At 38.7% G+C, this 26,877-nt stretch overlaps 1 protein-coding gene across 6 annotated transcripts in view; it reads right to left on the bottom strand.

Moving 5' to 3' along the window:
- Positions 1-26,877, bottom strand: part of RAVER2 (ribonucleoprotein, PTB binding 2) — a 157,870-nt gene that overhangs the window by 65,693 nt on the left and 65,300 nt on the right. For all 6 annotated transcript variants that reach the window (XM_066376485.1, XM_066376482.1, XM_066376484.1 and 3 more), the window contains exons 3-5: positions 10,845-11,314; positions 7,048-7,239; positions 2,963-3,089 (exon numbers count right to left, since the gene is read on the bottom strand). In XM_066376485.1, the coding sequence (XP_066232582.1) occupies positions 2,963-3,089; positions 7,048-7,239; positions 10,845-11,314 (789 nt within the window). The remainder of the gene's footprint in view (positions 1-2,962; positions 3,090-7,047; positions 7,240-10,844; positions 11,315-26,877) is intronic.

Below are 26,877 nucleotides of genomic sequence, written 5' to 3'. Positions count from 1 at the left end.
TGGGGCTTGGTTTGGGGACTAAGCCTTTCCCACCCTTTTTGATGTGGGGTGGTGCACTCTCATGAAGAATCCCATTATGCCTCAGATAAGTGACTTTGTATCAGAGACTCCTTGTTTGTATATTGGATTAAAGGTTTTGGTTTCTACACTATAAAGTGGGGCAGACCGGGAGCTTGCTCTCTCTCAGTTCCTGCTATCACCATTGCAAGAGCCTCCCTGATCCCTTACCCTTCATGGGAAAAGCTGGTTTTCTGCTTTTCCCTTGTCTTCTCTTGTGGCTTGCCTGTCTTGATGAGACAGCAATAAACAGAATGGCCCACCATCCTCTGACCCCACCATTTCTTTACCGTCTGCCCGAATCCAATGGGAACCTGCATGTGAATGGCCATGATGGCGGCTCCTGGCCTTATAGCTTTTCTTACAGAAGAAGGAATAGATTTATTCTGTGTTTCTTCAGAGCGAAAACAAGAATAAGTGGCTATAGTTTATAGGAATTACCATCTAATATAAAGACAAAACCTAGTAATTAACTGTGTCAAACCAGGGGATAGAATGCCTTGGGAAATAATGAGTGTCTTATGCATCAATTAGCCAAGACATAACAAGGATATCTCTATACCATTAAAACTGTAGAAGAGGCCCTGGCTGGTTGGCTCAGTGGTAGAGCGTCAGTCTGGCGTGCAGGAGTCCCGGGTTCGATTCCCGGCCAGGGCACACAGGAGAAGCGCCCATCTGCTTCTCCACCCCTCCCCCTCTCCTTCCTCTCTGTCTCTCTCTTCCCCTCCAGCAGCCAAGGCTCCATTGGAGCAAAGATGGCCGGGCACTGGGGATGGCTCCATGGCCTCTGCCTCAGGTGCTAGAATGGCTCTGGTCACAACAGAGCGATGCTCCTGATGGGCAGAGCATCGCCCCCTGGTGGGCGTGCTGGGTGGATCCCGGTCGGGCGCATGTGGGAGTCTGTCTGCCTCCCTGTTTCCAGCTTCAGAAAAATACAAAAAAAACACAAAAAACTGTAGAAGAGATATCTGATTGCATAATAGACTTAGAAAAACCTCCAGAGCTGCTGCTTACACACAAATAATTGATGAGACTATGAAGTACTTAACATGAATACTGCTGCATAAGGAAGAATTAACTGGTCCTTGTGCCTGGTTCCTGGAAGGAAAACTCTTTAATCTTTGGAATTTTCCCAATGACAAGAGTATCTTTGTTATGCTAATGAGTGACTCCAGGTGGGCCTCTAAACAGCCTCAGGATGGGGGCTGGTCACAGCAGAAAGACCAACCATGTGATTAGAGGGCTGAGACTTTATATGAAGTGATATCAGTCGTACCTCCTGACCTCCAGAGAGAGGAGGGGGACTGAAGATTGAATTCAATAATATGACCAAATATCATGCCTATAAAATGAAACCCCAATAAAAACTCTGGACATCAAATTCAGTTCAGTAGAGATCCCTGGTTGGGAAACAGACTGATGTGCTGGGAGTAATGTGCCGATTCCATAAAAGCCCTGTGTTCAAGACCCTCCCAGACTTGGCCGTGGGCATTTAGTTGACTGTTCCTGAGTTGCATTCTTTATAATAGCACTGTAATCATAAATACAGTGCTTTCCTAAATTCTGTGAGTTGTTCTAGCAATTTATCAAAGCTAAGCAGATCACTGGAACCCCCAAATTTGATAACTATATAGTTGGTCAGAAGGGTGGGTTGCCAGGGGACCTCTGAATTTGTGGCTGGTGTGTGAAGTTGAGGCAGATGTGTTCGGGACTAAGCCCTTAACTTATGGGGTCTAGGCTAACTCTGGGTAGTTAGTGCTAGAAATAAACTGCAGTCTACTAGTTGATGCAGTTAGGGCCGAAACTGAATAAACATATTTACTCTAAATATTTTTACTCCAAAACTTAGTGCTGAATATAGGAATTCATTTCCTTATAATGCTAAATATACATTTTGTGTATGTACAGTTGTTCATTTCAGAAGGTAAGTAAGCTCTTATCAGAGAAAGAATACTAAATAGGTAGATATTTAATGTATACCATAATGACTTAAGATTTCTGTAATGCTTAGAAAATAATGTTTTTGTCATTTTCTATAAAATGAGACAATTTAACAACAAAATATAAGAGCAAAGAGAAACAGACCTTTAGCACTTTCCAATAAAGTAATTCGGCTACAAATATTACATAGAAGAGTATCATCTCCCTTGTTGATATAATTCATAACAATGAATTATCTGGGTTCATTGTTATCTGGTTTATAAATTTATGTCAACTGGGCACTAAGCTGAAGGTTTAGTATTTAGCATTTGTTAATGCTAAAAAACAAAAAAATTAGGGACACATAAGCAGATTGTATCCACCAAAAAGAGCCAAAATAAATATAACCTCAGGTCATTAATTCAACTCCATTGAAAAGTCCTAGAAAATTAATATTTTTGGACTAATCTAAATGTTTTCTCTTTTTTTTAATTGAATTTTATTGGGGTGACACTAGTAAACATAATTATATAGGTTGCAGGTGTCAATTCTACAACATATCTCTGTACACCTTATTGTGTGTTCACTTCCTGGCCCTAAGCCAATTAATTGTTCATCCATACCATTTATTACCCCATACCATCCTCCACCTCCCCCCCTTCCCCTGGCCATCACCACACTGTTATCCATGTCCATGAGGTTTTTTCCCCCTCTTTTTGTGCTCCATCTCCCCCCACAAACCCCCCCACCTCCAATGACTGTCAACTTGTTCTCTATGTATGAATTAAATTTTGCTTGTTAGTTCATTTTGTTCATTAGATTTTACATATGAATGAAATCATATGGTATTTGTCTTTCTCTGACTAGCTTATTTTACTTAACATAATGCTCTCCGAGTCCATCATGTTATTGCAAAAATGTGTTTTTTTCATGTAATAGCACAATTAAATTCATTCTATATTTACTCAATGCACGTGGCGCTTACCTGGTTTAACAGCTCGCGCACAGAATTGGGGTTGTAGAAGAACTTGTAACATGGCAGGATTGTTTAAACTCTTCATAATTTGTGCAGGATTTGGCTCTGGAAGTAAGCCCTTTTGATTACTGTGCATCTTCAATTAATATGGAAACAGGAAACATGAGAACAGGATAAGTACAAAAAATGAAATTTTAAAGGTTTTCTTCCAGAAATTCTCATTCATCTGATAAGATCTATTTTATGATAAACACAATTTGTTTTGTATCACACATTCGTTGTATACATTTGACCACAGTTCCCAATTATGTTACATTTTACTATACAGCATATACTAAAACCCTCACAGAATGCCTCAGTTAAATACAAATTGGCTTTAAGAGACTAACAATTTAATAAAATTTAATAAGATAAATCTCTTTGTACAATACAAGTAGAAAGATGCCAAGGAGATCTGAATTTATTAACAGTGAGATAACTTGTTGACACAATGTGAATACTTTGATACCACAAAAGAGTGTAATAATCAGGGCTGCCTTACGTATCAAAATTTTCTTATAATAAAGATCTTTATTTCATTACTTAATCTTCTTATATGAGAAAAAGATGAACTGGCCTTACATATATATAACTGGGTAGCTTCCTAAAAATATAAAATTGTTTTAGGTTTTAAAAGCCAGCCTGATAGATGAGAATATTAGTATCATGTTATAAAAGATAAACTATAAACTGCTAGCCACGAAAAAATGGAGAACTGACAATGACTTATGAAATCCCTCTCCAAACCCTTAAAAAGATAACAAATTTTTATTGATAACATGAAGCAAGATAAGTAATTGCAAAGATCAACCAATTAGAAATACTGGATATTAAAAACATTAATGTAAAAAAAAATAGCAGCTCTGCCTTATCATATACTTGGTATTACTCTAAGCTACTGCATGAATTATATCATTCACGTCTCCAAAAGAACCCTACAAAGTTGGTATTATAACCCTATTATGTAGATGAGGAAAACAAAGAAACTCATTAAGCATTATTCTTAGCCTCTATCCTGTGCTGTAAGAGGTTAATAGGTTAAATAGAATACATGACTGCAAAACAGGACAGTGATCCGAAAGATCAGTTCAAAGAAATCTCCCAGAAGACATCAGCAAAGGATAAAGGGAAAATGCAAACAAAATAAAAGAGAAAAAACAAGGCAAGGAGAGGCTAGAAGTGCCAATCTATAAAAAATAGGAATCCCTGGAGGAAGAAACAAAGGAGGAAATCTTTGAAGATATAATGGCTGAGAATTTTCCATTAAAAAATTTTTTAAAGACCACCAAATGAAAGGGTTTATAGTGTTCCAAATACAATGTATAAGGATAACACATAGCTAGTTACATTATTTTTGGTGTGAAATTTAAGAACATCTAAATCGAAACAAAATGCTAAATGCTTTCAATGGGAAAGAACCTATCTCCAAAGGAACAAGAAGCAAATGAGTATCATCTCTTCTCTCAGAGCATCAGCATTGGATTCAAGAAGGCACAAACAAATATTTTCAAAGTGCTGCAGAAAAAGAAATTTGAATCTAATAATACCTCAAAGGTAGTAAGTATTCAATAAGTATCTAGAATAAATGCCACTAAGGGGGAAAAAAAGCAAAAAAAAAAAAAAAAGTGGGGGCACATTTGCTAAGGGAAGCATGAGAAAAGTTGAATGAATGAATCCAGGAGATGACTTTTATGTTTCTATAAAGTTGGAGCCACAATCACCTGATAGAATGGACAAAGTCAGGACTAGAGTGAAGGTCTGCGACAGTTGCTGTAGAAAATGGAAAGGGGCAGCTGATGAGAGACGAGCTCGTTTTGCTGTGGGACCAGCTATAATGTATGTCATACATGTGTAATGGAATCAAGACACCTAATTGTGTTTCTCCAAGAGGACACAGTACCCTGGCTACAGAATTAGGTGTCTGGATGGATTCAGAATTGTAAACTCAGCAAATATAATTTAACAAAGAGACAATTTAACCAAAGGCAATAAAACTGATAGTGAAAAGGTGGCTAGAGAGGTGAATTATGCAAGGAAGAATATGAAAATAACAGAGAAACCTAATAGAGGAAAAGACAAACTATGAAAAAAGAGAGAAGGGATCTGGGACCAGAGTTGAGCTCAAAGAATAAGAGGAGGGGGGAAGAGAAGGAGACGAACAACAATCGCCTGTCTGTTCTTCCTTCCCCTAATCCAGGGGTCCCCAAACTTTTTACACAGGGGGCCAGTTCACTGTCCCTCAGACCGTTGGAGAGCCGGACTATTAAAAAAAAACTATGAACAAATCCCTATGCACACTGTACATATCTTATTTTAAAGTAAAAAAACAAAACAGGAACAAATACAATATTTAAAATAAAGAACAAGTAAATTTAAATCAACAAACTGACCAGTATTTCAATGGGAACTATGCTCCTCTCACTGACCACCAATGAAAGAGGTGCCCCTTCTGGAAGTGCGGTGGGGGCTGGATAAATGGCCTCAGGGGGCCGCATGTGGCCCGCGGGCCGTAGTTTGGGGACCCCTGCCCTAATCTCATCTCACCAACTCATCTACAAACCACTTTCAGACTAATCTGTTGACAGCTTAACTCTGATCCTGTAACTACCTTGTTTAGGTACTTTATAAATTCCCCACTGCTCATTAAATTTAATCCAAATTCTTTTTTTTTTAAATTTTTTAAAATTTATTGATTTTAGAGAGAGAGGAAGGGAGTGGGGAGAGGAAGAAAAAGAAAAAAAAAAAGAGATACAGAGAAAGAAAGAGAGGTAAAGAGAGAGAAACAGGAGGATCTGTTTCCGTATGTGCCCTGACCAGATGGAACTGGCAACCTCTGCACTTCAGGAGGACACTGTAAACAAGCTAGACAGCTATCCAGCCAATCTCAATCTCAATTCTTTGAGTGCTCAACAGTGCTCCCTGATTTGGCATCAACCAACCATTTCTCCATATATCCTTTTATACACTTAGTCCACCTAGGACCATACACCGCTCTTCAAGCAGGCAAATTCAACTCACACTACTGCTTCAAAGGTTTTGTTCCACACAGAATTTGACCACTCTCTCTCCCTCCTTAGGAGTACCAGATTTAACAAAGAAAAATAAAGAATGCCTAGTTAAATCTGGGTTTTAGATAAACAATGAACAAATTTTAAAAATCTGTTTCCACTGATTTGAGAGAGAGAGAGAGAGAAAGGGGGTGAAGGGGAGAGAAGGGGAGGAGGGAGGAAGTGTGCGAGAGAGAGAGAGAGAGAGAGAGAATCAACTCATTGCTCCACTCAGTTGGTCCATTTAGTTGTACACTCATTGGTTGCTTCTTGTATGTGCCCTGACCGGAGCTCAAACCCACAACTTTGGTGTGCCAGGACAACAGTCTATCCACTGAGCCACCTGCCCAAGGCCAACAATTAATTTTAATATATGTCTCATGCAAAGGCTGTATTTATCTGGCAATCCTATTGTCCATCCCCCAACAACACGTTTCAAACTCATACTTGAATGTCACAATGAAATATTACCTTTGTCATGAAGTCCTCCCTGGTCCCTTCAAAAGTGTATTCCTTCCTTCATTCAATGAACAAATATTTACTATGCTAAGTGCTAGGAGTAAAAACTGTAAAGAAGGAAGAGTCTATCTGCCTGAAGCTCCCAGACTGGTGAAGTACAGAGCAATAAGGAGCCAGTTACAATAGAGAATTAGGTACAATGTCCCATGTGAGCAAAAAATAAAGCACACATCTTCCCCTACTTGTACTATGGATACGTAGAACAATTCGAAAAAAAAGAGGCATATTATACTAAAAATTTAGAGCAGGACAGGAACTCAAAATATTTGATTTGATGAAAAAAATAAGATGAATACACTTGAGGAAACACAATTTCTTCTTCTGTAATCACTCTGGGCTTGATTTGACAGAGATGCCATTCACCAAATTTTTAAAAAGAAGAATGTCTCTATGTAGTGGCAAGAAAATGAAGGTTCAATCAACGGTAATAAGTTTGGATAGATATTAACAGTTTCAGAGTTTGTATATAATAAAGGACAAGAAACTCACCACATGTTGAGCTGCTATCAGTGCTGCTAGCGTGCTCCGCCCCGGGGCTCCTGGGGCGCAGAAGGAAACGTGGACTCGGCTGCCCTGGACGGCCATACCGTCAGCTGCCTGCAGAACCTCCTCAGCGTGCTCGGCAGTGGTGTATTCGACCACGGCAAAGCCACCAATGTAGCCACCTTCATCCTGTGCAAGCTGATGTGATACAGTTTATTAAAAAAGAATTCTGATATTTAGTTAAGTATAGTTATATATAGTGGTGTTTTTCAACCACTGGCCGACAGACTGGTCCACCAGAAATTTTGTGCATGTCTGTAAAAGGATTAACCACCCTGAGGTTGTATGAAGCTTATAGACCCAATGATCTCAGCTGAATTCACATATGCTCAGGGTGATTTCTGCCTTATCAGTCCCTGAAATAACTCCCCTATTTCCACTGGTCCCCAAGTGTAAAAAGGTTGAAACCACTAATTTACAGCATATAATTTTCAAATCAAGAACAAATGCATGATACTGGTGAACATAATATGTTCTTTTTACAAAATAATTTACTAGTTTCCTAGTTCTTCTGGAAGACAAGATCATAAACATTATTTTGTCATATTTTTTGAATTCTTTGACTTTCCATTTTATTTTAAAAGTCAAAGCCCAAATGAAAATATTCCCTATATATTAAGAAATAGACATAACTAAAATTTATAGGAAAATATGATAACACAATAATGAAAACTTTTTTTAAAATAAATTCATCAGGTACATGAACAATAATACATACTGAAACAATTATTTGACCACATATCTTTATAAAATTAAAGTCTGTACTATCAAGAGAAGAAAGGAGGAACCATACTCAACTTTCATTCCAATATTTTAGGCAGATCCCAGATCTTTGGTTCAGTATACCAAAGCAAACCTTATTTGGGAGTACTATGCCCCAGATTTATTAAAATACCATATGCAATATACAGTATTTATTTCTGAATGTGCCCTAAATAAACTCCTAAAATGAAGAACTAGACTTATTTCCAGTCACCCACCTGTAAGAGTGTAAAGGAAGATACTGAAGTCCTGGTTCTGTAAAGATTGGTACAAAGAGCAAAAATAAGAGCAAAATAAGACACTAAAAAGTTTCTAAGTTTTGAACTTGTGTGAATCATCTTAAACGCACACTAGAAAGTGGTTAATGAGATAAAATTCAGCTGGGTGCGTCTTTGAGAAGACGTGAACACTTCTATTTGTATTTGGCCCCTCATAAGTTAATATTACAATAAAATAATTTCTAGTTTCTTTTCTTTTCTTTTTTGAAGCTTAACTTCTACTTTCTTGTATAGTAGACCAAATTTCAATTTTCCCTCATATTCTTCTTCCTTTAAAAACTGTCCTCATATGTCTTTTTCCTCATAAAACTTTTTTCCAATCGCATGGGAGAAAGGGAAAATATCTACCGCGTCCATATATTTCTCCTACAACCCAGTGCCCTTAGAATCCAAGCCGAATCTTAAAATGAGATTCATAAACCCATTAGTCTCTTTGGTCTCTTTTAATTAGAGATTGTGTCTTTAATATAGTCTGTGTCAACCTGCCGAGCAAAGGAGCCTGAATTTAACAGATCCACTGATAAAGGCATCACAAAATTGTTTTCATTAATCTTTTGAAAACTTCAAAAACTTTATTTTTATTATTCCTGGTTCATTATGATAGCCTCATGCCTATATAAATTATAATGCCGTTTTAAGTCTTTCCAAAGACAAAAACCATCTAAGTTCATAGCATAGTTAGTTTTAGAGAAGATTATTTCAGTTCAATATGAAAACCATTCAAATATATAAATAGTCTGACTTGTGATCTAGTTAATTTTTCAGTTTTTGAAATATTTTAACAGAATCTAAATGATCATGCACAAATAGTGTAACGAACATTTTTCTACCAGATGGCAAGCTAGACTAGATAACCTCTCAGGTTCCCTCAACTATGGGATTCGTAATTCATATACAACTTGTAATAAATGGTTTTCCCCTCTCATTTATTTTCAAAGGCCTCAAAGAATCATGTATGACTATATCATATTACTAGACAATTTTTTTGTATAAAGAATAGCAAATCAAGGCTGGCCAGGTGGTTGTGCACTGGATAGAGTGTCAACCTGGGACACTGAGATCCCAGGTTCGAAACCCAAGGTTGCTGGCTTGAGCGTGGGCTCATCCAGCTTGAGTGCAAGCTCACCAGCTTGAGCATGGCGTAACTGGCTTGAGCATGGGTTCATGGAAATGATTCCATGATCACTGGCTTGAAGCACAAGGTCGCTGGCTTGAGCAAGGGGTCATTAGTTTCTCTATTCCCCCCAGTCAAGGCACATAGAGAAGCAATCAGTGAACAACCAAAGTGCCACAACTACAAGGTGATGCTTCTCATCTCTCTCCCTCCATCCCTCCCTCTATTTCTCTCTCTCTCACTCTTGCAAAAAAAAAAAGAAGAAGAAGAAAGAAGAAAGAAGAAAGAAGAAAGAAGAAAGAAGAAAGAAGAAAGAAGAAGAAGAAGAAGAAGAAGAAGAAGAAGAAGAAGAAGAAGAAGGAATAGTAAATCAATAAGGTAATCAACTTTCAATAACTGGTTAGATATTTGATAAAAAAAATTGTCACAGAATTTTATAAAGTTCTTGGATGGTTTCTTTGATTCTTATTATATTGGAACTGGAGATGTGAAAATTTAAGAAAACATGGTAGCACCTGACCAGGCGCAGTGGGTAGAGTGTTGAACTGGGACACAGAGAACCCAGGTTCAAAACCCCAAGGTTGCTGGCTTGAGCAAGGGGTCACTCATGCTGCTGTAGCCCCGGGCTGAAGGCACATATGAGAAAACAATCAATGAACAACTAAGGTGCTGCAACGAAGAATTGATGCTTCCTATCTCTCTCTTCCTGTCTGTCTGTCCTTATGTTTCTCCTTCTGTCTCTGTCACAACAAAACATAGTAGCATTAATCATATATATATGTACATATATATGTATTTATGTACATATACAATTACATATCTGATTCCAAACCCTACTACAATTGTAGAGACTCGACAAATGTATAATTAAAGAAAGGAGGAGTAAGAAAAGAAGGGAAGAAAGTTCATCAGTTGCTATCTTACATCTGTAAGGGAAGAAGTTTTATATAGTATGCATTTTTGTCCATTTAGTTGAATATATTTAATTTTACTATGATAAAGAACTTGAATATTTTTAAGTGTTAGCTTTCATGATTCTTTCTAAATGTCTCACTTACCATGACATCATTAAGACAAAACTATATATTCTCTTTAAACTTCATTATACTCTTCTATCTTCCATTATATCATTTTTCATACAGGATTTACAATTATTAGATTATTTGTCAGTCTCTTCTACAACATTGTGAAGTACTGAGAGAGTATCTTTCTATTATCTATATTTCTGACATTTAGCAATATAGTATCTAGCACAAAAAATGTGATAAATAAAATTCGGATGGACAAATGGATCAATGAATGAGTGAATGATACAATCAATAGATGAATGGGGTAATCAATGGATAAAAGGTGAATGAGTAATGGATTTGCTAAGACAGACTTAACTATATAACAATATAGTTTGGCCCATCAACAAAAGGAGCTGATTTAAAATCTACCATGACATTAAAGTTTTCATTATAGACTAATGTAGAATTAGATTATCCATTGTGATATTCATAGGTACATATAATAAATTTTTTAGTGCATGTAGAATGGATACATATGCAGATATTTTAAAATATTTCTAATGATACCTTAACACATACCTGGCAAAACACAGGTTTATGTATACTGGAAAATAATTGCAACAGCTCTTCTGAATCCTTGTAGTCAGTAGGGAGTTTATCTACACAAAGGCACTTAGAATGAATGAGATCTGCAGCCAATAGATTAACATCCATCCATTGTGCAAAGAGAGCTGATGCTCCCAACTGTTTGCCCAATAGCTCCAATCTAGCTTTTGCAGCAAAGTCCTTTTTCATGTATTCCACAAATCCATAGCCTTTGGAATGACCAGTAACTTCACTGTAGACTAGAAAACATCTCTCGATATTTCCATAAGCCCGGACAAGTTCTTCAAACTCTTCTAATGTAAAAGAAGTGGGCAAGTTAGTAATACACAGCAAAGCATCTGTTGGCTGGAGCTGGACAATTAAGTCTTTTCCGCGAAAAGAATATTGATGAAACATCTGAATTGCGTTCTGGGCTTGTTCCCCATTCAATAAGGTAACAAAAGCTGAAAGATAAAACAAAGTTTACTGAGTCTGTGTTTTCAAACTTTTTTGATTATGACTCAGTAAGAAATACATTTTTTGTCTATGACTCAGTATACACATACATATATACTTCTGAAACAAAAGTATCAGGAATACTATTGCCATATGCAAAGCAAACAGATACAGTCTATTCTCTACCATTGCTTTTTAGTACTTGACACCCCCACTTAACTAATACCATGACCAGTAATTCAAGTTAAAAATAGAGAAATTATATTAGGAGTTCCACGGCAGCAAGATACTACAATATTCTGGGGTGTTTTTCTTTATTATAACCTTTTCAAACTACATACAGATTTTACTTTTCACCCTAGAAAACTGTAATACAAAACTTTATTAAGGCTAAAAACTTTTCTTTCTGTGAACTGTTTCTTTACTACCAAAAATGCAATGGTTTGGTATTGCCAATAAAGTCAAGTCTCAACTCAGTTATACCCTTCAAGGCCCTTTATGATCTGACTCTAGACTTTTTAATTGCCATACTTTTTCCCTTCTCACCAGTTATTTATTCTCCAAAAACACTGTAGCACCCTAGATATCAAGTTGTTTCAGGCACTTCTATATTCACTACACACCTAATCCTCCTGCCTACAAGATCTTGCCCCATGTCTTCAGCCACCCAAAACCTTTTAGAAGACATTCATCTCCAGCCCAGGGATTACTGTATCATGATCTCCGGAGCCTTCCCCGATGCTCTTTTTCAATCAGAGTGAACAATTCTTTTCTTTATTGAACCTCTGTATTTTGAACATTGCTTGGATTGCTGCACATAACCATACTGTATCATATTTGTTTAGATGCCTGCTACCCTACAAAACTGTGAGCTCCCTAAATTACTAATGAATGTATCTCTGTCAGCTACCACAGGGTCTGGCACAAAGTAGAGGTTTTATAAATGTTATGCATAAATGTATACACACTTAGATTAATAAATTTAAAAAATAAAAACCTCTCTCAGATACCTGCATTGAATCAACCCAAATAAAACATTTTATGGTAGAATTTAGATAAAATAATAAAGTGAATTTTAAAGTTCAGGCAATAGGGAAAAGGGGTCACTGATTTTCTTCTACAGCTTCTCCCATTTCTTTCCCAAGGCTACAGATTCTCTTGTAAAAAGTCCAAGATCTTTTCACATTGACTCTTGTGGAAATGGCAGGTGTCACTCTACAGAGAAAAGGCTGTAAAGGACTTCAAGATTAATTTTATTTCAACTTTCCTATTGAAATATAAACATTCCACTGTTGGTCCCAATCCTTTCACAAGTCATTATTTTATTTACCCTCTAACTTTTGCTTGCTCTACTAGTTAATTTACCACTGAGACAAATTTCATGGCAAGTAGGCAAAAATTTATTTCCCTAATGCAGTGGTCGCCAACCCCCGGGCCGCGGACCGATACTGGTCTGTGAGCCATTTGGTACCGGTCCGCAGAGAAAGAATAAATAACTTACATTATTTCCACTTTATTTATATTTAAGTCTGAACGATGTTTTATTTTTTAAAAAAATGACCAGATTCCCTCTGTTACATCCATCTAAGACTCACTCTTGACGCTTGTCTCGGTCACATGATACATTTATCCGTCCCACCCTAAAGGCTGGTCCGTGAAAATATTTTCTGACATTAAACCGGTCTGTGGCCCAAAAAAGGTTGGGGACCACTGCCCTAATGTATCCTATTATAATACAATTATTTATTATCTACTATAGAAGCTCTGGTTGTAAGGTCATAGTTTGTAACCAGGTTTTATTAACCTATTTATTATCTGGTTCTTCAAGCACCAACATAGTTACTGAAATCCAAGACAACATTATTTAATACAATTATTGAGTTTCTTTGTTGTATTATTTTAGTGGGTGATTTAGGGTTTACAATATACATCTTTAATTTATCACAGTCTATCATCAAGTGACATTGACCACTTCATGTATAGTCTAAGAACTTAACAACAGTGTAGATCAATTTACCCCCTCCCAGCCTTTATATTAGTCATAGAATTTAATTTTACATGTTATATCCTCCATAAGATAGTGTTATTATTTTCACTTTAAACAGTCAATTATCTTTTAAAGAAATTTAAATATTAGTTTTTTTTTTAAATGAGAGGAGGGGAGATAGACTCCCGCATGAGCCCCAACTGGGATCTACCCTGCAACCCCCGTCTGGGGCCAATGTTTGAATCAACTGAGCCATCCTCAGCACCTGAGGTTGTCGCTCGAACCAACTGAGCCACTGGCTGTGGGAGGCGAAGAGAGAGAGAAAGGAGAGAGGGAGGGGGAGAGAAGTAGATGGTCTCTTTTCATGTGCGTTCTGACCTGGGATTGAACCGTCTGCATACCAGGCCAATGTTCTATCCACTGAGCAAACTGGCCAACGCCAAGATTAAAATATTAAGAAAAGTCTTTACCCATATAATGACCATATCTGGTATACTTCATTTATCACTGTAGATTCAGATTTCCATCTAGTACCTTTTCTTTCTGCTTAAACATTATACTTCCTTAAACATTTTCTGTAACACAGGTCAGATTGTAAAGAATTCTTTCAGCTTTTCACTTCACTCTCATTCTTGAAGACATATTTAGTGAGTAAATAATTCTATGCTGATTGTTTTTCTCTTTCAGTAAAGAAAGAAAAAAATTTGCCCTATGGTTTTCTCAATTGCTCTGTTTTCAAAAAAAATTATGGTCATCTTTATCTTCATCCCTATACAGGTAATGTAGTATTTTTTCCTGGCTGCTTTTAAGATTTTTGTTTTATCACTAAATGCAAGCAATTTGATTAGAATGTGTCTTGTCGTTTTCTTTGTGCATTTGTGCTTAGGATTGGTTAAGTGTTGAAGATCTCTGGGTTTAGCATTTTCACCAAACTTATAAATTTTTCGGCCATTAAGTCTTAAATTTTTTTTCTGTATTCCCCCCCATCCTCTTTCAGAGCCTCCCATTACTCTTGGACTCCTGAAGTAATCCAACAGCTTATTGGTACTCTATTCATGTTTTATAGCTTCTTTTGGGGGTTTCATTTTAGATAGTTTCTATCTCTATGTATTCACATTCAGTAATCTTTCTTCTACAATGTCTAGTTTCTGCTGTTAATCCCATCTACTCTATATTTATCTCAGACATTGTCATTTTCATCTCTAGAAATTTGACTTGGTAGTTTTTAGTATCTTCTATATCTTCACTTAATATGTTTAATCTTAACTATAATTTCTTGTACAGATGTAACATTGTTATAAAAACTTTTAAGGTAGGCCCTGGCCGGTTGGCTCAGCGGTAGAGCGTCGGCCTGGTGTGCGGGGGACCCGGGTTCGATTCCCAGCCAGGGCACATAGGAGAAGCGCCCATTTGCTTCTCCACCCCCCCCTCCTTCCTCTCTGTCTCTCTCTTCCCCTCCCACAGCCAAGGCTCCATTGGAGCAAAGATGGCCCGGGCGCTGGGGATGGCTCCTTGGCCTCTGCCCCAGGCGCTAGAGTGGCTCTGGTCGCAGCAGAGCGACGCCCCGGAAGGGCAGAGCATCGCTCCCTGGTGGGCAGAGCATCGCCCCGGTGGGCGTGCCAGGCGGATCCCGGTCAGGCGCATGCGGGAGTCTGTCTGACTGTCTCTCCCTGTTTCCAGCTTCAGAAAATACAAAAAAACCCAAAAAATTTTAAGGTAGATTTTCATTAATTCTTTTGTTTCAATTCCAAGTAGTCTTGATTGATTGATTTTCCCCCTTATTTGGGTTGTATTTTCCTGCTTCTTTGCCATCTTTGGTAATTTTTTATTTTGTCAGACTATAATGTTACTTTCTTGGGTGCTAGATGTTTTTGTATTTATAGAAATATTAAGTTTTGCTCTAGGATGTGGTTATGTTACTAGAAAACAGCTTCATCTTTTCTGGTCTCACTTTTAAATTTTGTTAGGTAAAACCACAGTTAATTTTCTTGACTACTGAGACGAGGCCCTTGTGAATACTCCTCCTGATGCACCATGACGTTATGAGGTTTAAGAAAGGTCCCAGACCCAGCAAGAGTTGCATCAACAATGCAGAGACCAAAGTGTAGGAAAGAGGATTTATTGTAAGTGCCTGGGTGCAGGTGGGCTGAGTCGGAAAAGGGAGTCAGCCTCAGGCAGGGAAGGGTGGGTGGGTGGGGTTAGTTTTATACTCTGCTGCCTCCTTCTGGCAGTTTCTTTTGATGCTGGTTACCTAGGCATCTGGCCTGGGCTTGTGGTATTTTTCTGTTGTTTTGGTTCTTGCCTCCATTGGTAATGGGCTCCTTTTGCTGTTTTACCTCCTGCTTCTGTTGGCAACAGACTCCTGTTTGGTCAACTTAAAGGTTAAGTATAGTTCATCAGATGCTGACTGAGGAAGGGTTGGGAGGGGGCAGTTTTGAGCCCTGAGGACAAATTTTACCCTAACAGTTTATCACCCTGGCTGATGGGAATAGCACTGTTTCTGGTCCTGTGTGAGTTGTGAAGACTGTTACCTCTAATCCCTTTGTCAATATTTAGTAACACTGAAATTGTACATAGCATATGATCCAATAATTTACATTTGGAGAAATAGTTGCAATGTATATTAGAAAACAAACAAAATGACAATTACTGCAGCATCATTTGAAATACTGGAAAGGTTAAAGCTTCCTAAATGCCTACCAGTAATGAATAGCTTAATCAAGCATGACAAATTCACAGGACAGAATAATATGTAGCAGTTTACATCAATGAACTAGAGCTATATGTAACAACATGGAAAGATCTAAAAAAAAAGTTGAATTTTAAAAAAAAGCAAGTTCCTAAATGTAACATATAAAATACCTAGAATATCATTAATGTAAAGTTTTTAGAAACAAGAACAGCACTATTTATTGTACATACAGTAAAATTACTGGTATTTATTAGTCTGTACATTGTTACTCTGGTAACAAATAGCTCCACAATCTCAATGGCTTAACAAAATAAAAGGGTTTTGTTGTTGTTGTTCATGCTGCATAACCCATTCTAAAAGGAAGAAAGGAAAGGAGGAGGCATTGCTCATCATAGTCACTCTGGGGCTTAAGCAGTGGTGATTTAGCCGGTTAGCACCATTCGGGAGAACCAATACCTAATTTTTTGTTGAGTTCAGCGAACAGATTGTTAAAATGGCACTTGTAATCAGGGTTCTCTCTAAGGTGGGGTCTAGGCAGCTGCCCAATGTGGAAATCACAAATTTACATTCCTTACACTTTTTTAACATTCATCTGCACAACAGCGTATTCTAAGTGCCCGTAGTAATGTTCATTCTGTCCATAGGTGAAAAAAATTTGATGAAACTATGCTTGTAATATTTATTTATTTATTTTATAAAACTCATTATACCTCTGATGAAATACTATATTTTAATTCCCTTGTGTTTGTTACTTCAGTAGGAAGTAAGGGCGCCAATCAAGAAGCAATATAGAAAGTGACATCAGAGAAATGGCGCCATGAGGAACGCAACCGAAAAATCTCACCAAAATTTCAACAAGTTCATCAACCAGAGACAGAAAAATCTATCCTTGGAGCGTCTGGGAGTTCCACACACGGAAGGCAAAGGTAGGGTCGAGTGAAAAATTGACAAACTATATAATCAACCCTGAAGGAAATAAGTCGGACAAAAATACACTCTGCCTTCCTCACTAACCTGAGCAAAGGCTGCTTTCACTTGGAACTGAGAGTCGGGAGGAGCTAAGGATGTGGAGGTAGCTAGGCTGCAGCACAGACGTTCGTTCAAGCCGAGAAAAGAGTGTGCCTGTGGTGAATCAGCCCACGCGAGCAAACGCCCACGCGCGTGAGCAGCAGCTGCCAGCGGCATGCAGGGAGTGCACCAAAGCGAACTTCCCTATGCCCGAGCTTCTCTGGATGGGGAGGGCGCCTCACCCAGCCATTCAAGCTAACAATCAAGCGTCGGGGGAGGGTCACCCGGGCAGCTTGCAGTCCTTTATGGAGCAGATCGGCGAATCCAATCATTGAAATTAGCTTAACCCACAGTCTGCTCACCTCCCAACTGACCTACGTGGCTCTAATTGACAAGATCTCTCTCAGTTCAGCGATCTAAGACAAGAGGCGTGATATTTTTTAGGGCCTCTTGCTAAAGAGGTGGGGCAACTTCTAACTGGCAGAGCTTTCATACTCAGGGATATACACTGAAAAGAGGGACTTGGTAGATGTTAAGACCTCCTGTATTACAGGCAGCAACTAGGGCATCTTCTTCCCAGCCAAAACAGGTTACAAAGTGCAGAAAGCCTGGGGAGAGTGCTCCCACAGAGGGCTAGGCTACTGAACAGGCCTGGAGGATCATAGAAAGTCACCTTGAGAGCAATTGGCTCCCAGCCCCGCCTGATTATGCTGGCGGCTCTGACCACCAGAAACTTACCCAGAGCCCTGCATTGAGTGGGGATAGAGTGGGGATTTGCCAGCTCTTTGAGCTCCTTACTCCCCAGGCAGAGGCAGCGGCAGCCTCACAGCTGGATCATCAGGCTGCTAATTCAGGAAGGAGAAACTAGGAGAGAGGCTCTGGGATAACGGCCTCTCTCATTGTCGGAGCCTACAAACGCTAACAAGCCTTGACTACCAATTAGACTGAAGCCTAATATATGACATCGCCATAGAGTATCATCAACTGCAAATCTCTACATACGTGTGCCACAGGGGCAGAGCCTAGGGTACAGAGTCACCGACCAGGAAGAGGGAGAGGAAAGAAAAAGGAAGAAGAAGTTAACCTCTCAAAATCAAGAAAAATCCACAGACTTTAAAACTTGTTCCACTATATTTTTGTTTCTTTCATCTTCTTGCCTTTATTATTATTATTTCTATTTCCTCCACCTTGGTCCTTTTTTTTTTAACAGAGATAGAGAGTCAGAGAGAGGAAATAGATAAACAGGAACGGAGAGATGAGAAGCATCAATCTTTAGTTTCTCATTGCGCACTGTGACACCTTAGCTATTCACTGATTGCTTTCTCATATGTGCCTTGGCCACGGGCCTTCAGCAGACCGAGTAACCCCTTGCTCGAACCAGCGACCTTGGGTCCAAGCTGGTGAGCTTTTGCTCAAACCAGATGAGCCCGCACTCAAGCTGGCAACCTCGGGGTCTCAAACCTGGGTCCTTCTACATCCCAGTCCGACGCTCTATCCACTGCACCACCGCCTGATCAGGCCACCTTGGTCTTTTTATTCTCTGCCCGTCTTATTCTGTCCTCTTCTTGAACTACACTGCCCATAAGTGTTACATTTTATTTCTTTTCTCTTTCCTTACTCTCCATGAAGGTTACACTCCAAAAACCTTAACTCTCTCCCTCTTTTTATTTTCTTTTTTCTTCTTTTCCCTTTTTTCTTATTTCTCCCACTCAATTAGTTTCTTCTTAACTCCTTTTACTTTTCCTCTTAATCAATCCTCAATCACGAACAAATTATTTAATTTGGGGCTCAAGTTTTGTTTTTTTGTGGCATTTTGGGTGCTTTTCACTTCGCTTTTTAACTTATTAGCATTCCTAACAACTCAGGATCTCCATTCTATTTAGTTTTTGCTCCACTTAATACAATAGTTATTTTTTTTTCCTGTTTCCCTATTATCCCTCTCATTATATCTCTTAGTCGACCATCACTTAAAAGCAAATCATTTTATACTTGACCCAAATTTTTTCCTTTTTTGCATTTTGTGGGTCCCTACTTCATTTTTTGCCCCATGAATACTTAGGCCCTCCGTTATAGGCAGTTTTTGGTCCATTTAGCATAATATAATTCACAGTTTATAATGATATTTTCCTAAGGAGGAGGAGAGAGAAGGGGAAGAGAAGAAAAAAAGGGGGGAGGAATAATAAATTATTATTGGATTTTTTTTTCTAGATTATTTCCATACATTTTTTTAAACTTTTTATTTTTTATTTATTTTTTTTTTTTGTATTTTTCTGACGTTGGAAACGGGGAGGCAGTCAGACAGACTCCTGCATGCGCCTGACCGGGATCCACCTGGCATGCCCACAGGGGGTGATGCTCTGCCCATCTGGGGCGTTGCTCTGTTGCGACCAGAGCCATTCTAGCGCCTGAGGCAGAGGCCACAGAGGCATCCTCAGTGCCTGGGCCAACTTTGCTCCAATAGAGCCTCAGCTGCGGGAGGGGAAGAGAGAGATGGAGAGGAAGGAGACGGGGAGGGGTGGAGTAGCAGATGGGCACTTCTCCTGTGTGCCCAGGCCGGGAATCAAACCTGGGACTCTTGCACGCTAGGCTGACGCTCTACCACTGAGCCAACCGGCCAGGGCCTTTTTTATTCTTTATTAATTTTCATTGGTGCTATTAACAAGACCACCCTCAGATGCCATTAAGAAAAAAGAAATCGAATATCATGGATACAAAAGATAGAGAAGTAGCACAGATAGATGTGGAAAAATCTATGGAGAAAAAATTTAATATATTGGAAACCTTGTAACTAAATGACAGAGAATTTAAAATAGAAATCCTAAAAATACTCAGAGCTATACAAGAAAACACAGAAAGGCAATTTAGAGAGCTCAGAAAACAACTCAACGAATACAAAGAATATATTACCAAGGAAATTAAAACTATAAAAACAAATCAAACAGAGATAAAAACTCAATTCATGAACTGAAAAACGAGGTAACAATCTTAGCTAATAGAACAGGCCAGATAGAAGGTAGAATTAGTGACATAGAAGACAAGCAACTTCAGGCACAACAGAAATAGAAGAGAGAAACACAGAAATTAAAAAAAATGAGAAAGCCCTACAGGAATTGTCTGACTTCATCAAAAAGAATAACATAAGAATAATAGGTATATCAGAGGGAGAAGAGAGAGAAAATGGAATGGAGAATATATTCAAACAAATAATAGACAAAAACTTCCCAAGCCTGTGGAAAGAACTAAAGCCTCAAGTTCAAGAAGCAAACAGAACTCCGAGTTTTCTTAACCCCAACAAACCTACTCCAAGGCACATCATAATGAAAATGGCACAACCAACGACAAAGAAAAAATTCTCAAGGCAGCCAGGGAAAAGAAGAATACAACATATAAAGGAAAGCCTATTAGATTATCATCATATTTCTCAGCAGAAACACTACAAGCTAGAAGAGAGTGGACCCCGATAATTAAAGCCCTGAAACACAGGAACTTTCAGCCAAGAATACTATACCCGTTCAAAGCTATCCTTCAAATACGAAGGAGAAATAAAAACATTCACAAATACAGAAAAGATGAGGGAATTTATCATCAGAAAACCCCCACTCCAGGAAATACTAAAGGGGGTTTTCCAACCAGATTCAAAGAACAAAATAAAACAAAACCACAGTAAAAGTTCCACCAAGAACACAATAAAACCTAATTTAATTTGTGACAACATAAGCAAGAAAAGGGGGAGAGGACAGAGATTAACAGTAGCAAAGGAAGATGAGGTGCAGAAACACAAATAACACAGGGTACTACAATGAATATGGTAGGTACGCTTTTCATTACTTAATGGTAACCACCCTTGAAAAAACCACCACAGAAGCACACGACTTAAAAAAGGATAGCAACAGAGGAAAAAAGCATGGAATACAAACAAAAACAAATGATAGAAAAACAAAAGAGAAGAATCAAACAAGATACAAAACTAACAGAAAGCAATTAATAAAATAGCAATAGGGAACCCACAAGTGTCAATAATTACACTAAATGGGCCCTGGCCGGCTGGCTCAGCGGTAGAGCGTCGGCCTGGAGTGCAGGAGTCCCGGGTTTGATTCCCGGCCAGGGCACACAGGAGAGGTGCCCATTTGCATCTCCACCCCTCCCCCTCTTCTTCCTCTCTGTCTCTCTCTTCCCCTCCCGCAGCAAGGCTCCATTGGAGTAAAGATGGCCCGGGCACTGGGGATGGCTCTGTGGCCTCTCGCTCAGTCGCTAGAATGTCTCTGGATGCAACAGAGCGACGCCCCAGAGGGGTAGGGCATCACCCCTTGGTGGGCATGCCAGGTGGATCCCGGTCGGGTGCATGCGGGAGTCTGTCTGACTGCCTCCCCGTTTCCAGCTTCGGAAAAATGAAAAAAAAAATAATAATAATTACACTAAATGTAAATGGATTGAACTCACCAATAAAAAGACACAGAGTAGCAGAATGGATTAAAAAAGAAAATCCAACTGTATGCTGCCTACAAGAAACACATCTAAGCAACAAGGATAAAAACAAATTCAAAATGAAAGGCTGGAAAACAATACTCCAAGCAAATATAATCCAAAAAAAAAGCAGGCATAGCAATACTCATATCTGATAATGCTGACTACAAGACAGAAAAAGTACTCAGAGACAAAAATGGTCATTTTATAATGATTAAGGGGACACTGAATCAAGAAGACATAACAACCCTTAATATATATGCACCAAACCAAGGAGCACCAAAATATATAAAAGACAGCTACTTATTGACCTAAAAAAAAAACTGACAAAAATACAGTCATACTTGGACACCTCAATACACCACTGATGGCTCTAGATCGTTCATCCAAACAGAAAATCAATAAAGATATATTGGCCTTAAATGAAACACTAGAGCACCTGAATAGGATAGACATCTACAGGACACTTCATCCCAAAGCAAAAGAGTATACATTTTTCTCTAGTGTACATGGAATTTTCTCAAGAACTGACCATATGTTGGGCCACAAAAATAACATCAGCAAATTCAGAAAAACTGAAATTCTACCAAGGATATTTTCTGATCATAAAGCCTTGAAACTAGAATTCAACTGCATAAAAGAGGGGAAAAAAAGCACAAAAATGTGGAGACTAAACAACAGACTTTTAAAAAATGAATGGGTCAAAGAAGAAATAAGCGCAGAGATCAAAAGATATAAACAGACAAATGAAAATGACAATACGACATATCAGAATCTCTGGGATGCAGCAAAAGCAGTAATAAGAGGAAAGCTCATATCACTTCAGGCCTATATGAACAAACAAGAGAGAGCCCAAGTGAACCACTTAACTTCACACCTTAAGGAACTAGAAAAAGAAGAACAAAGACAACCCAAAACCAGCTGAAGAAAGGAGGTAATAAAAATCAGAGCAGAAATAAATGAAACAGAGAACAGAAAAACTATAGAGAAAATTAATAAAACAAGAAGCTGGTTCTTTGAAAAGATCAACAAAATTGACAAACCCTTGGCAAGACTCACCAAGGAAAAAAGAGAAAGGACTCATATAAACAAAATCTGAAATGAAAGAGGAGAAATCACCACAGACATCATAGATATACAAAAAATTATTGTAGAATACTACAAAAAACTATATGCCACCAAATTCAACAATCTAGAAGAAATGGATAAATTCCTAGAACAATACAACCTTCCTAGACTGAGTCATGAAGAAGCAGAAAGCCTAAACAGACCAATTAGCAAGGAGGAAATAGATAAAACTATTAAAAACCTCCCCAAAAATAAAAGTCCAGGCCCAGACAGTTATACTAGTGAATTCTATCAAACATTCAAAGAAAACTTGGTTCCTATTCTACTCAAAGTCTTTCAAAAAATTGAGGAAGAAGCAATACTTCCAAACACATTTTATGAGGCCAACATAACCCTCATACCGAAACCTGGCAAGGACGACACAAAAAAAGAAAACTACAGACCAATATCTCTAATGAATACAGATGCTAAAATACTAAACAAAATACTGGCAAATCAAATACAACAACATATTAAAAAAATAATACGTCATGATCAAGTGGGATTCATCCCAGAATCTCAAGGATGGTTCAACATACGTAAAACGGTTAACGTAACACACCATATCAACAAAACAAAGAACAAAAACCACATGATCTTATCAATAGATGCAGAAAAGGCATTTGATAAAACACAACACAACTTTATGTTTAAGACACTCATCAAAATGGGTATAGAAGGAAAATATCTCAACATGATAAAGGCCATGTATGATAAACCATCAGCCAACATCATAGTAAATGGCATAAAACTGAGGACTTTCCACCTTAAATCAGGAACAAGACAGGGTTGTCCACTCTCTCCACTCTTATTTATCGTGGTGCTTGAAGTTCTGGCCAGAGCAATCAGACAAGAGAAAGAAATAAAAGGCATCCATATTGGAAAAGAAGAAGTAAAGGTATCACTTTTTGCAGATGATATGATCCTATACATCGAAAACCCCAAAGACTACACAAAAAGATTACTAGAAACAATAAACCAATACAGTAAGGTCGCAGGATACAAAATTAACATACAAAAGTCCATAGCCTTTCTATATGCCAACAATGAAATATTAGAAAACAAACTCAAAAAAATAATCCCCTTCACGATTGCAACAAAAAAAATAAAATACCTAGGAATAAACATAACAAAGAATGTAAAGGACCTACATAACGAAAACTACAAAGCATTGTTAAAGGAAATCAAAAAAGATACAATGAGATGGAAAATATTCCTTGTTCTTGGATAGGAAGAATAAATATAATCAAAACAGACATATTACCCAAAGCAATTTATAAATTTAATGCAATTCCCATCAAAATTCCTATGACATTTTTTAAAGAAATGGAACAAAAAATCATCAGATTTATATGGAACTATAAAATACTCCGAATAGCCAAAGCAATCCTAAAGAAAAAGAATGAAGCTGGGGGCATTACAATACCTGACTTCACACTATATTATAGGGCCACAACAATCAAAACAGCATGGTATTAGCAGAAAAATAGACACTCAGACCAATAGAACAGAATAGAAAGTTCAGAAATAAAACCACATATGTATGGTCAAATAATTTTCGATAAGGGGCCAACAATACACAATGGAGAAAAGAAAGCCTCTTCAACAAATGGTGCTGGGAAAACTGGAAAGCCACATGCAAAAGAATGAAACTCGACTAAGCCTGTCCCCGTGTACTAAAATTAATTCAAAATGGATCAAAGACCTAAATATAAGACCTGAAACAATAAAGTACATAGAAGAAGACATAGGTACTAAACTCATGGACCTGGGTTTTAAAGAGCATTTTATGAATTTGACTCCAAAGGCAAGAGAAGTGAAGGCAAAGATAAATGATGGGACTACCTCAGACTAAAAAGTTTTTGCTCAGCAAGAGAAACTGACAACAAAATAAACAGACAGCCAACTAAATGGGAAATGATATTTTCAAACAACACCTCAGATAAGGGCCTAATATCCAAAATATACAAAGTACTCATAAAACTCAACAACAAACAATCTGATAAAAAAATGGGAAGAGGACATGAACAGACACTTCTCCCAGGAAGAAATACAAATGGCCAACAGATACATGAAAAGATGCTCATCTTCATTAGTTATTAGAGAAATGCAAATCAAAACTACAATGAGATACCACCTCACACCTGTTAGATTAGCTATTATCAACAAGACAGGTAATAGCAAATGTTGTAGAGGCTGTGGAGAAAAAGGAACCCTCATTCACTGTTGGTGGGAATGTAAAGTAGTACAACTATTATGGAAGAAAGTATGGTGGTTCCTCAAAAAACTGAAAATAGAACTACCATATGACCCAGCAATCCCTCTACTGGGTATAAACCCCCAAAACTCAGAAACATTGATATGTAAAGACACATGTAGCCCCATGTTCACTGCAGCATTGTTCACAGTGGCCAAGACATGGAAACAACCAAAAAGCCCTTCAATATAGCGTGCGGAGGACCCGGGTTTGATTCCCGGCCAGGGCACACAGGAGAAGCGCCCATTTGCTTCTCCACCCCTCCGCTGCGCTTTCCTCTCTGTCTCTCTCTTCCCCTCCCGCAGCCAAGGCTCCATTGGAGCAAAGATGGCCCAGGCGCTGGGGATGGCTCTGTGGCCTCTGCCTCGGGCGCTAGAGTGGCTCTGGTCGCAACATGGCGACGCCCAGGATGGGCAGAGCATCGCCCCCTGGTGGGCAGAGCATCGCCCCATGGTGGGCATGCCGGGTGGATCCTGGTCAGGCGCATGCGGGAGTCTGTCTGACTGTCTCTCCCTGTTTCCAGCTTCAGAAAAATGAAAAAAAAAAAAAGCCCTTCAATAGAAGACTGGATAAAGAAGATGTGGCACATATACACTATGGAATACTACTCAGCCATAAGAAATGATGACATCGGATCATTTACAACAGCGGTTCTCAATCTGTGGGTTGCGACCCCAGCGGGGTTGACTAAAGCCATCGGAAAATACATAATGCATATCAGGTATTTACATTCCGAATCATGACTATAGCAAAATTACAGTTATGAAGTAGCCACCAAAATTATTTTTTGATTTGGGGTCACCGCAACATGAGGAACTGTATTGCGGGGTAAAGGCATTAGAAAGGTTGAGAACCACTGATTTACAACAAAATGGTGTGATATTGATAACATTATACAGAGTGAAATAAGTAAATCAGAAAAAAACAAGAACTACATAATTCCATACATTGGTAGGACATAAAAACGAGACTAAGGCCCTGGCCGGTTGGCTCAGTGGTAGAGCGTCGGTCTGGCGTGCAGAGGTCCCGGGTTCGATTCCTGGCCAGGGCACACAGGAGAGCGCCCATCTGCTTCTCCACCCCTCCCCCTCTCCTTCCTCTCTGTCTCTCTCTTCCCCTCCTGCAGCCGGGGCTCCATTGGAGCAAAGTTGGCCTGGGCGCTGAGGATGGCTCTGTGGCCTCTGCCTCAGGCGCTAGAATGGCTCTAGTTGCAACAGAGCGACGCCACAGAGGGGCAGAGCATCTCCCCCTGGTGGGCAGAGCGTCGCCCCCTGGTGGGTGTGATGGGTGGATCCCAGTCGGGAGCATGCGGGAGTCTGTCTCACTGTCTCTCCCGGTTTCCAGCTTCAGAAAAATACAAAAACAAAACAAAACAAAAAAAAAACGAGACTAAGAGACATGGACAAGAGTGTGGTGGTTACCAGAGGTGGGGGAGGGAAGGAGGGAGAGGGGAAGGGGGAGGGGAAGGGACACAAAGAAAACTAGATAGAGGGTGACAGAGGACAATCTGACTTTGGGTGATGGGTATGCAACATAATTGAATGACAAGATAACCTGGACATGTTTTCTTTGAATATATGTACCCTGATTTATTGATGTCACCCCATTAACATTAATAAAAATTTATTTATTAAAAAGAAAAAAGAAGCAATAGAGAAATAAATAATAGTTTTATTTTTTTGTCAGGTATTATTTAATATTTTTTCATTACTATTTTAAAACTCTTTCTTATAACATAATCTAGTTTTGTGTACCTCTTTTATTGTTTTTATTTAAGTTTTAAATGCATGAAATAATAAACTACTTTTTGGTATATTGTTGTTTTTATACTTAAAATGGTCATTGGAGCAGAGAACTGGTTGTTAAATTATTTGAATCCCACTACTGGGCCTAAACTGACTGAGGTGCTGCAATCTTCCTCAATTACGTTAGCAGGGAGAAGGGTGACCAGGGTGACCAGTGGATCAAATGCTGGCTCTGAAATCTTTGACCTAGAAGGGATACATGTCATTTCCATTCTCACTTCATCCATCAAAAAGCAAATCACATGTCCACT

The sequence above is a fragment of the Saccopteryx leptura genome, chromosome 3 (genome assembly GCF_036850995.1).
Source record: "Saccopteryx leptura isolate mSacLep1 chromosome 3, mSacLep1_pri_phased_curated, whole genome shotgun sequence".
Taxonomy (NCBI): domain Eukaryota; kingdom Metazoa; phylum Chordata; class Mammalia; order Chiroptera; family Emballonuridae; genus Saccopteryx; species Saccopteryx leptura.
Note: the sequence above shows the minus strand (reverse complement) of the source record. Positions and strands in the feature narration are given on the sequence as shown.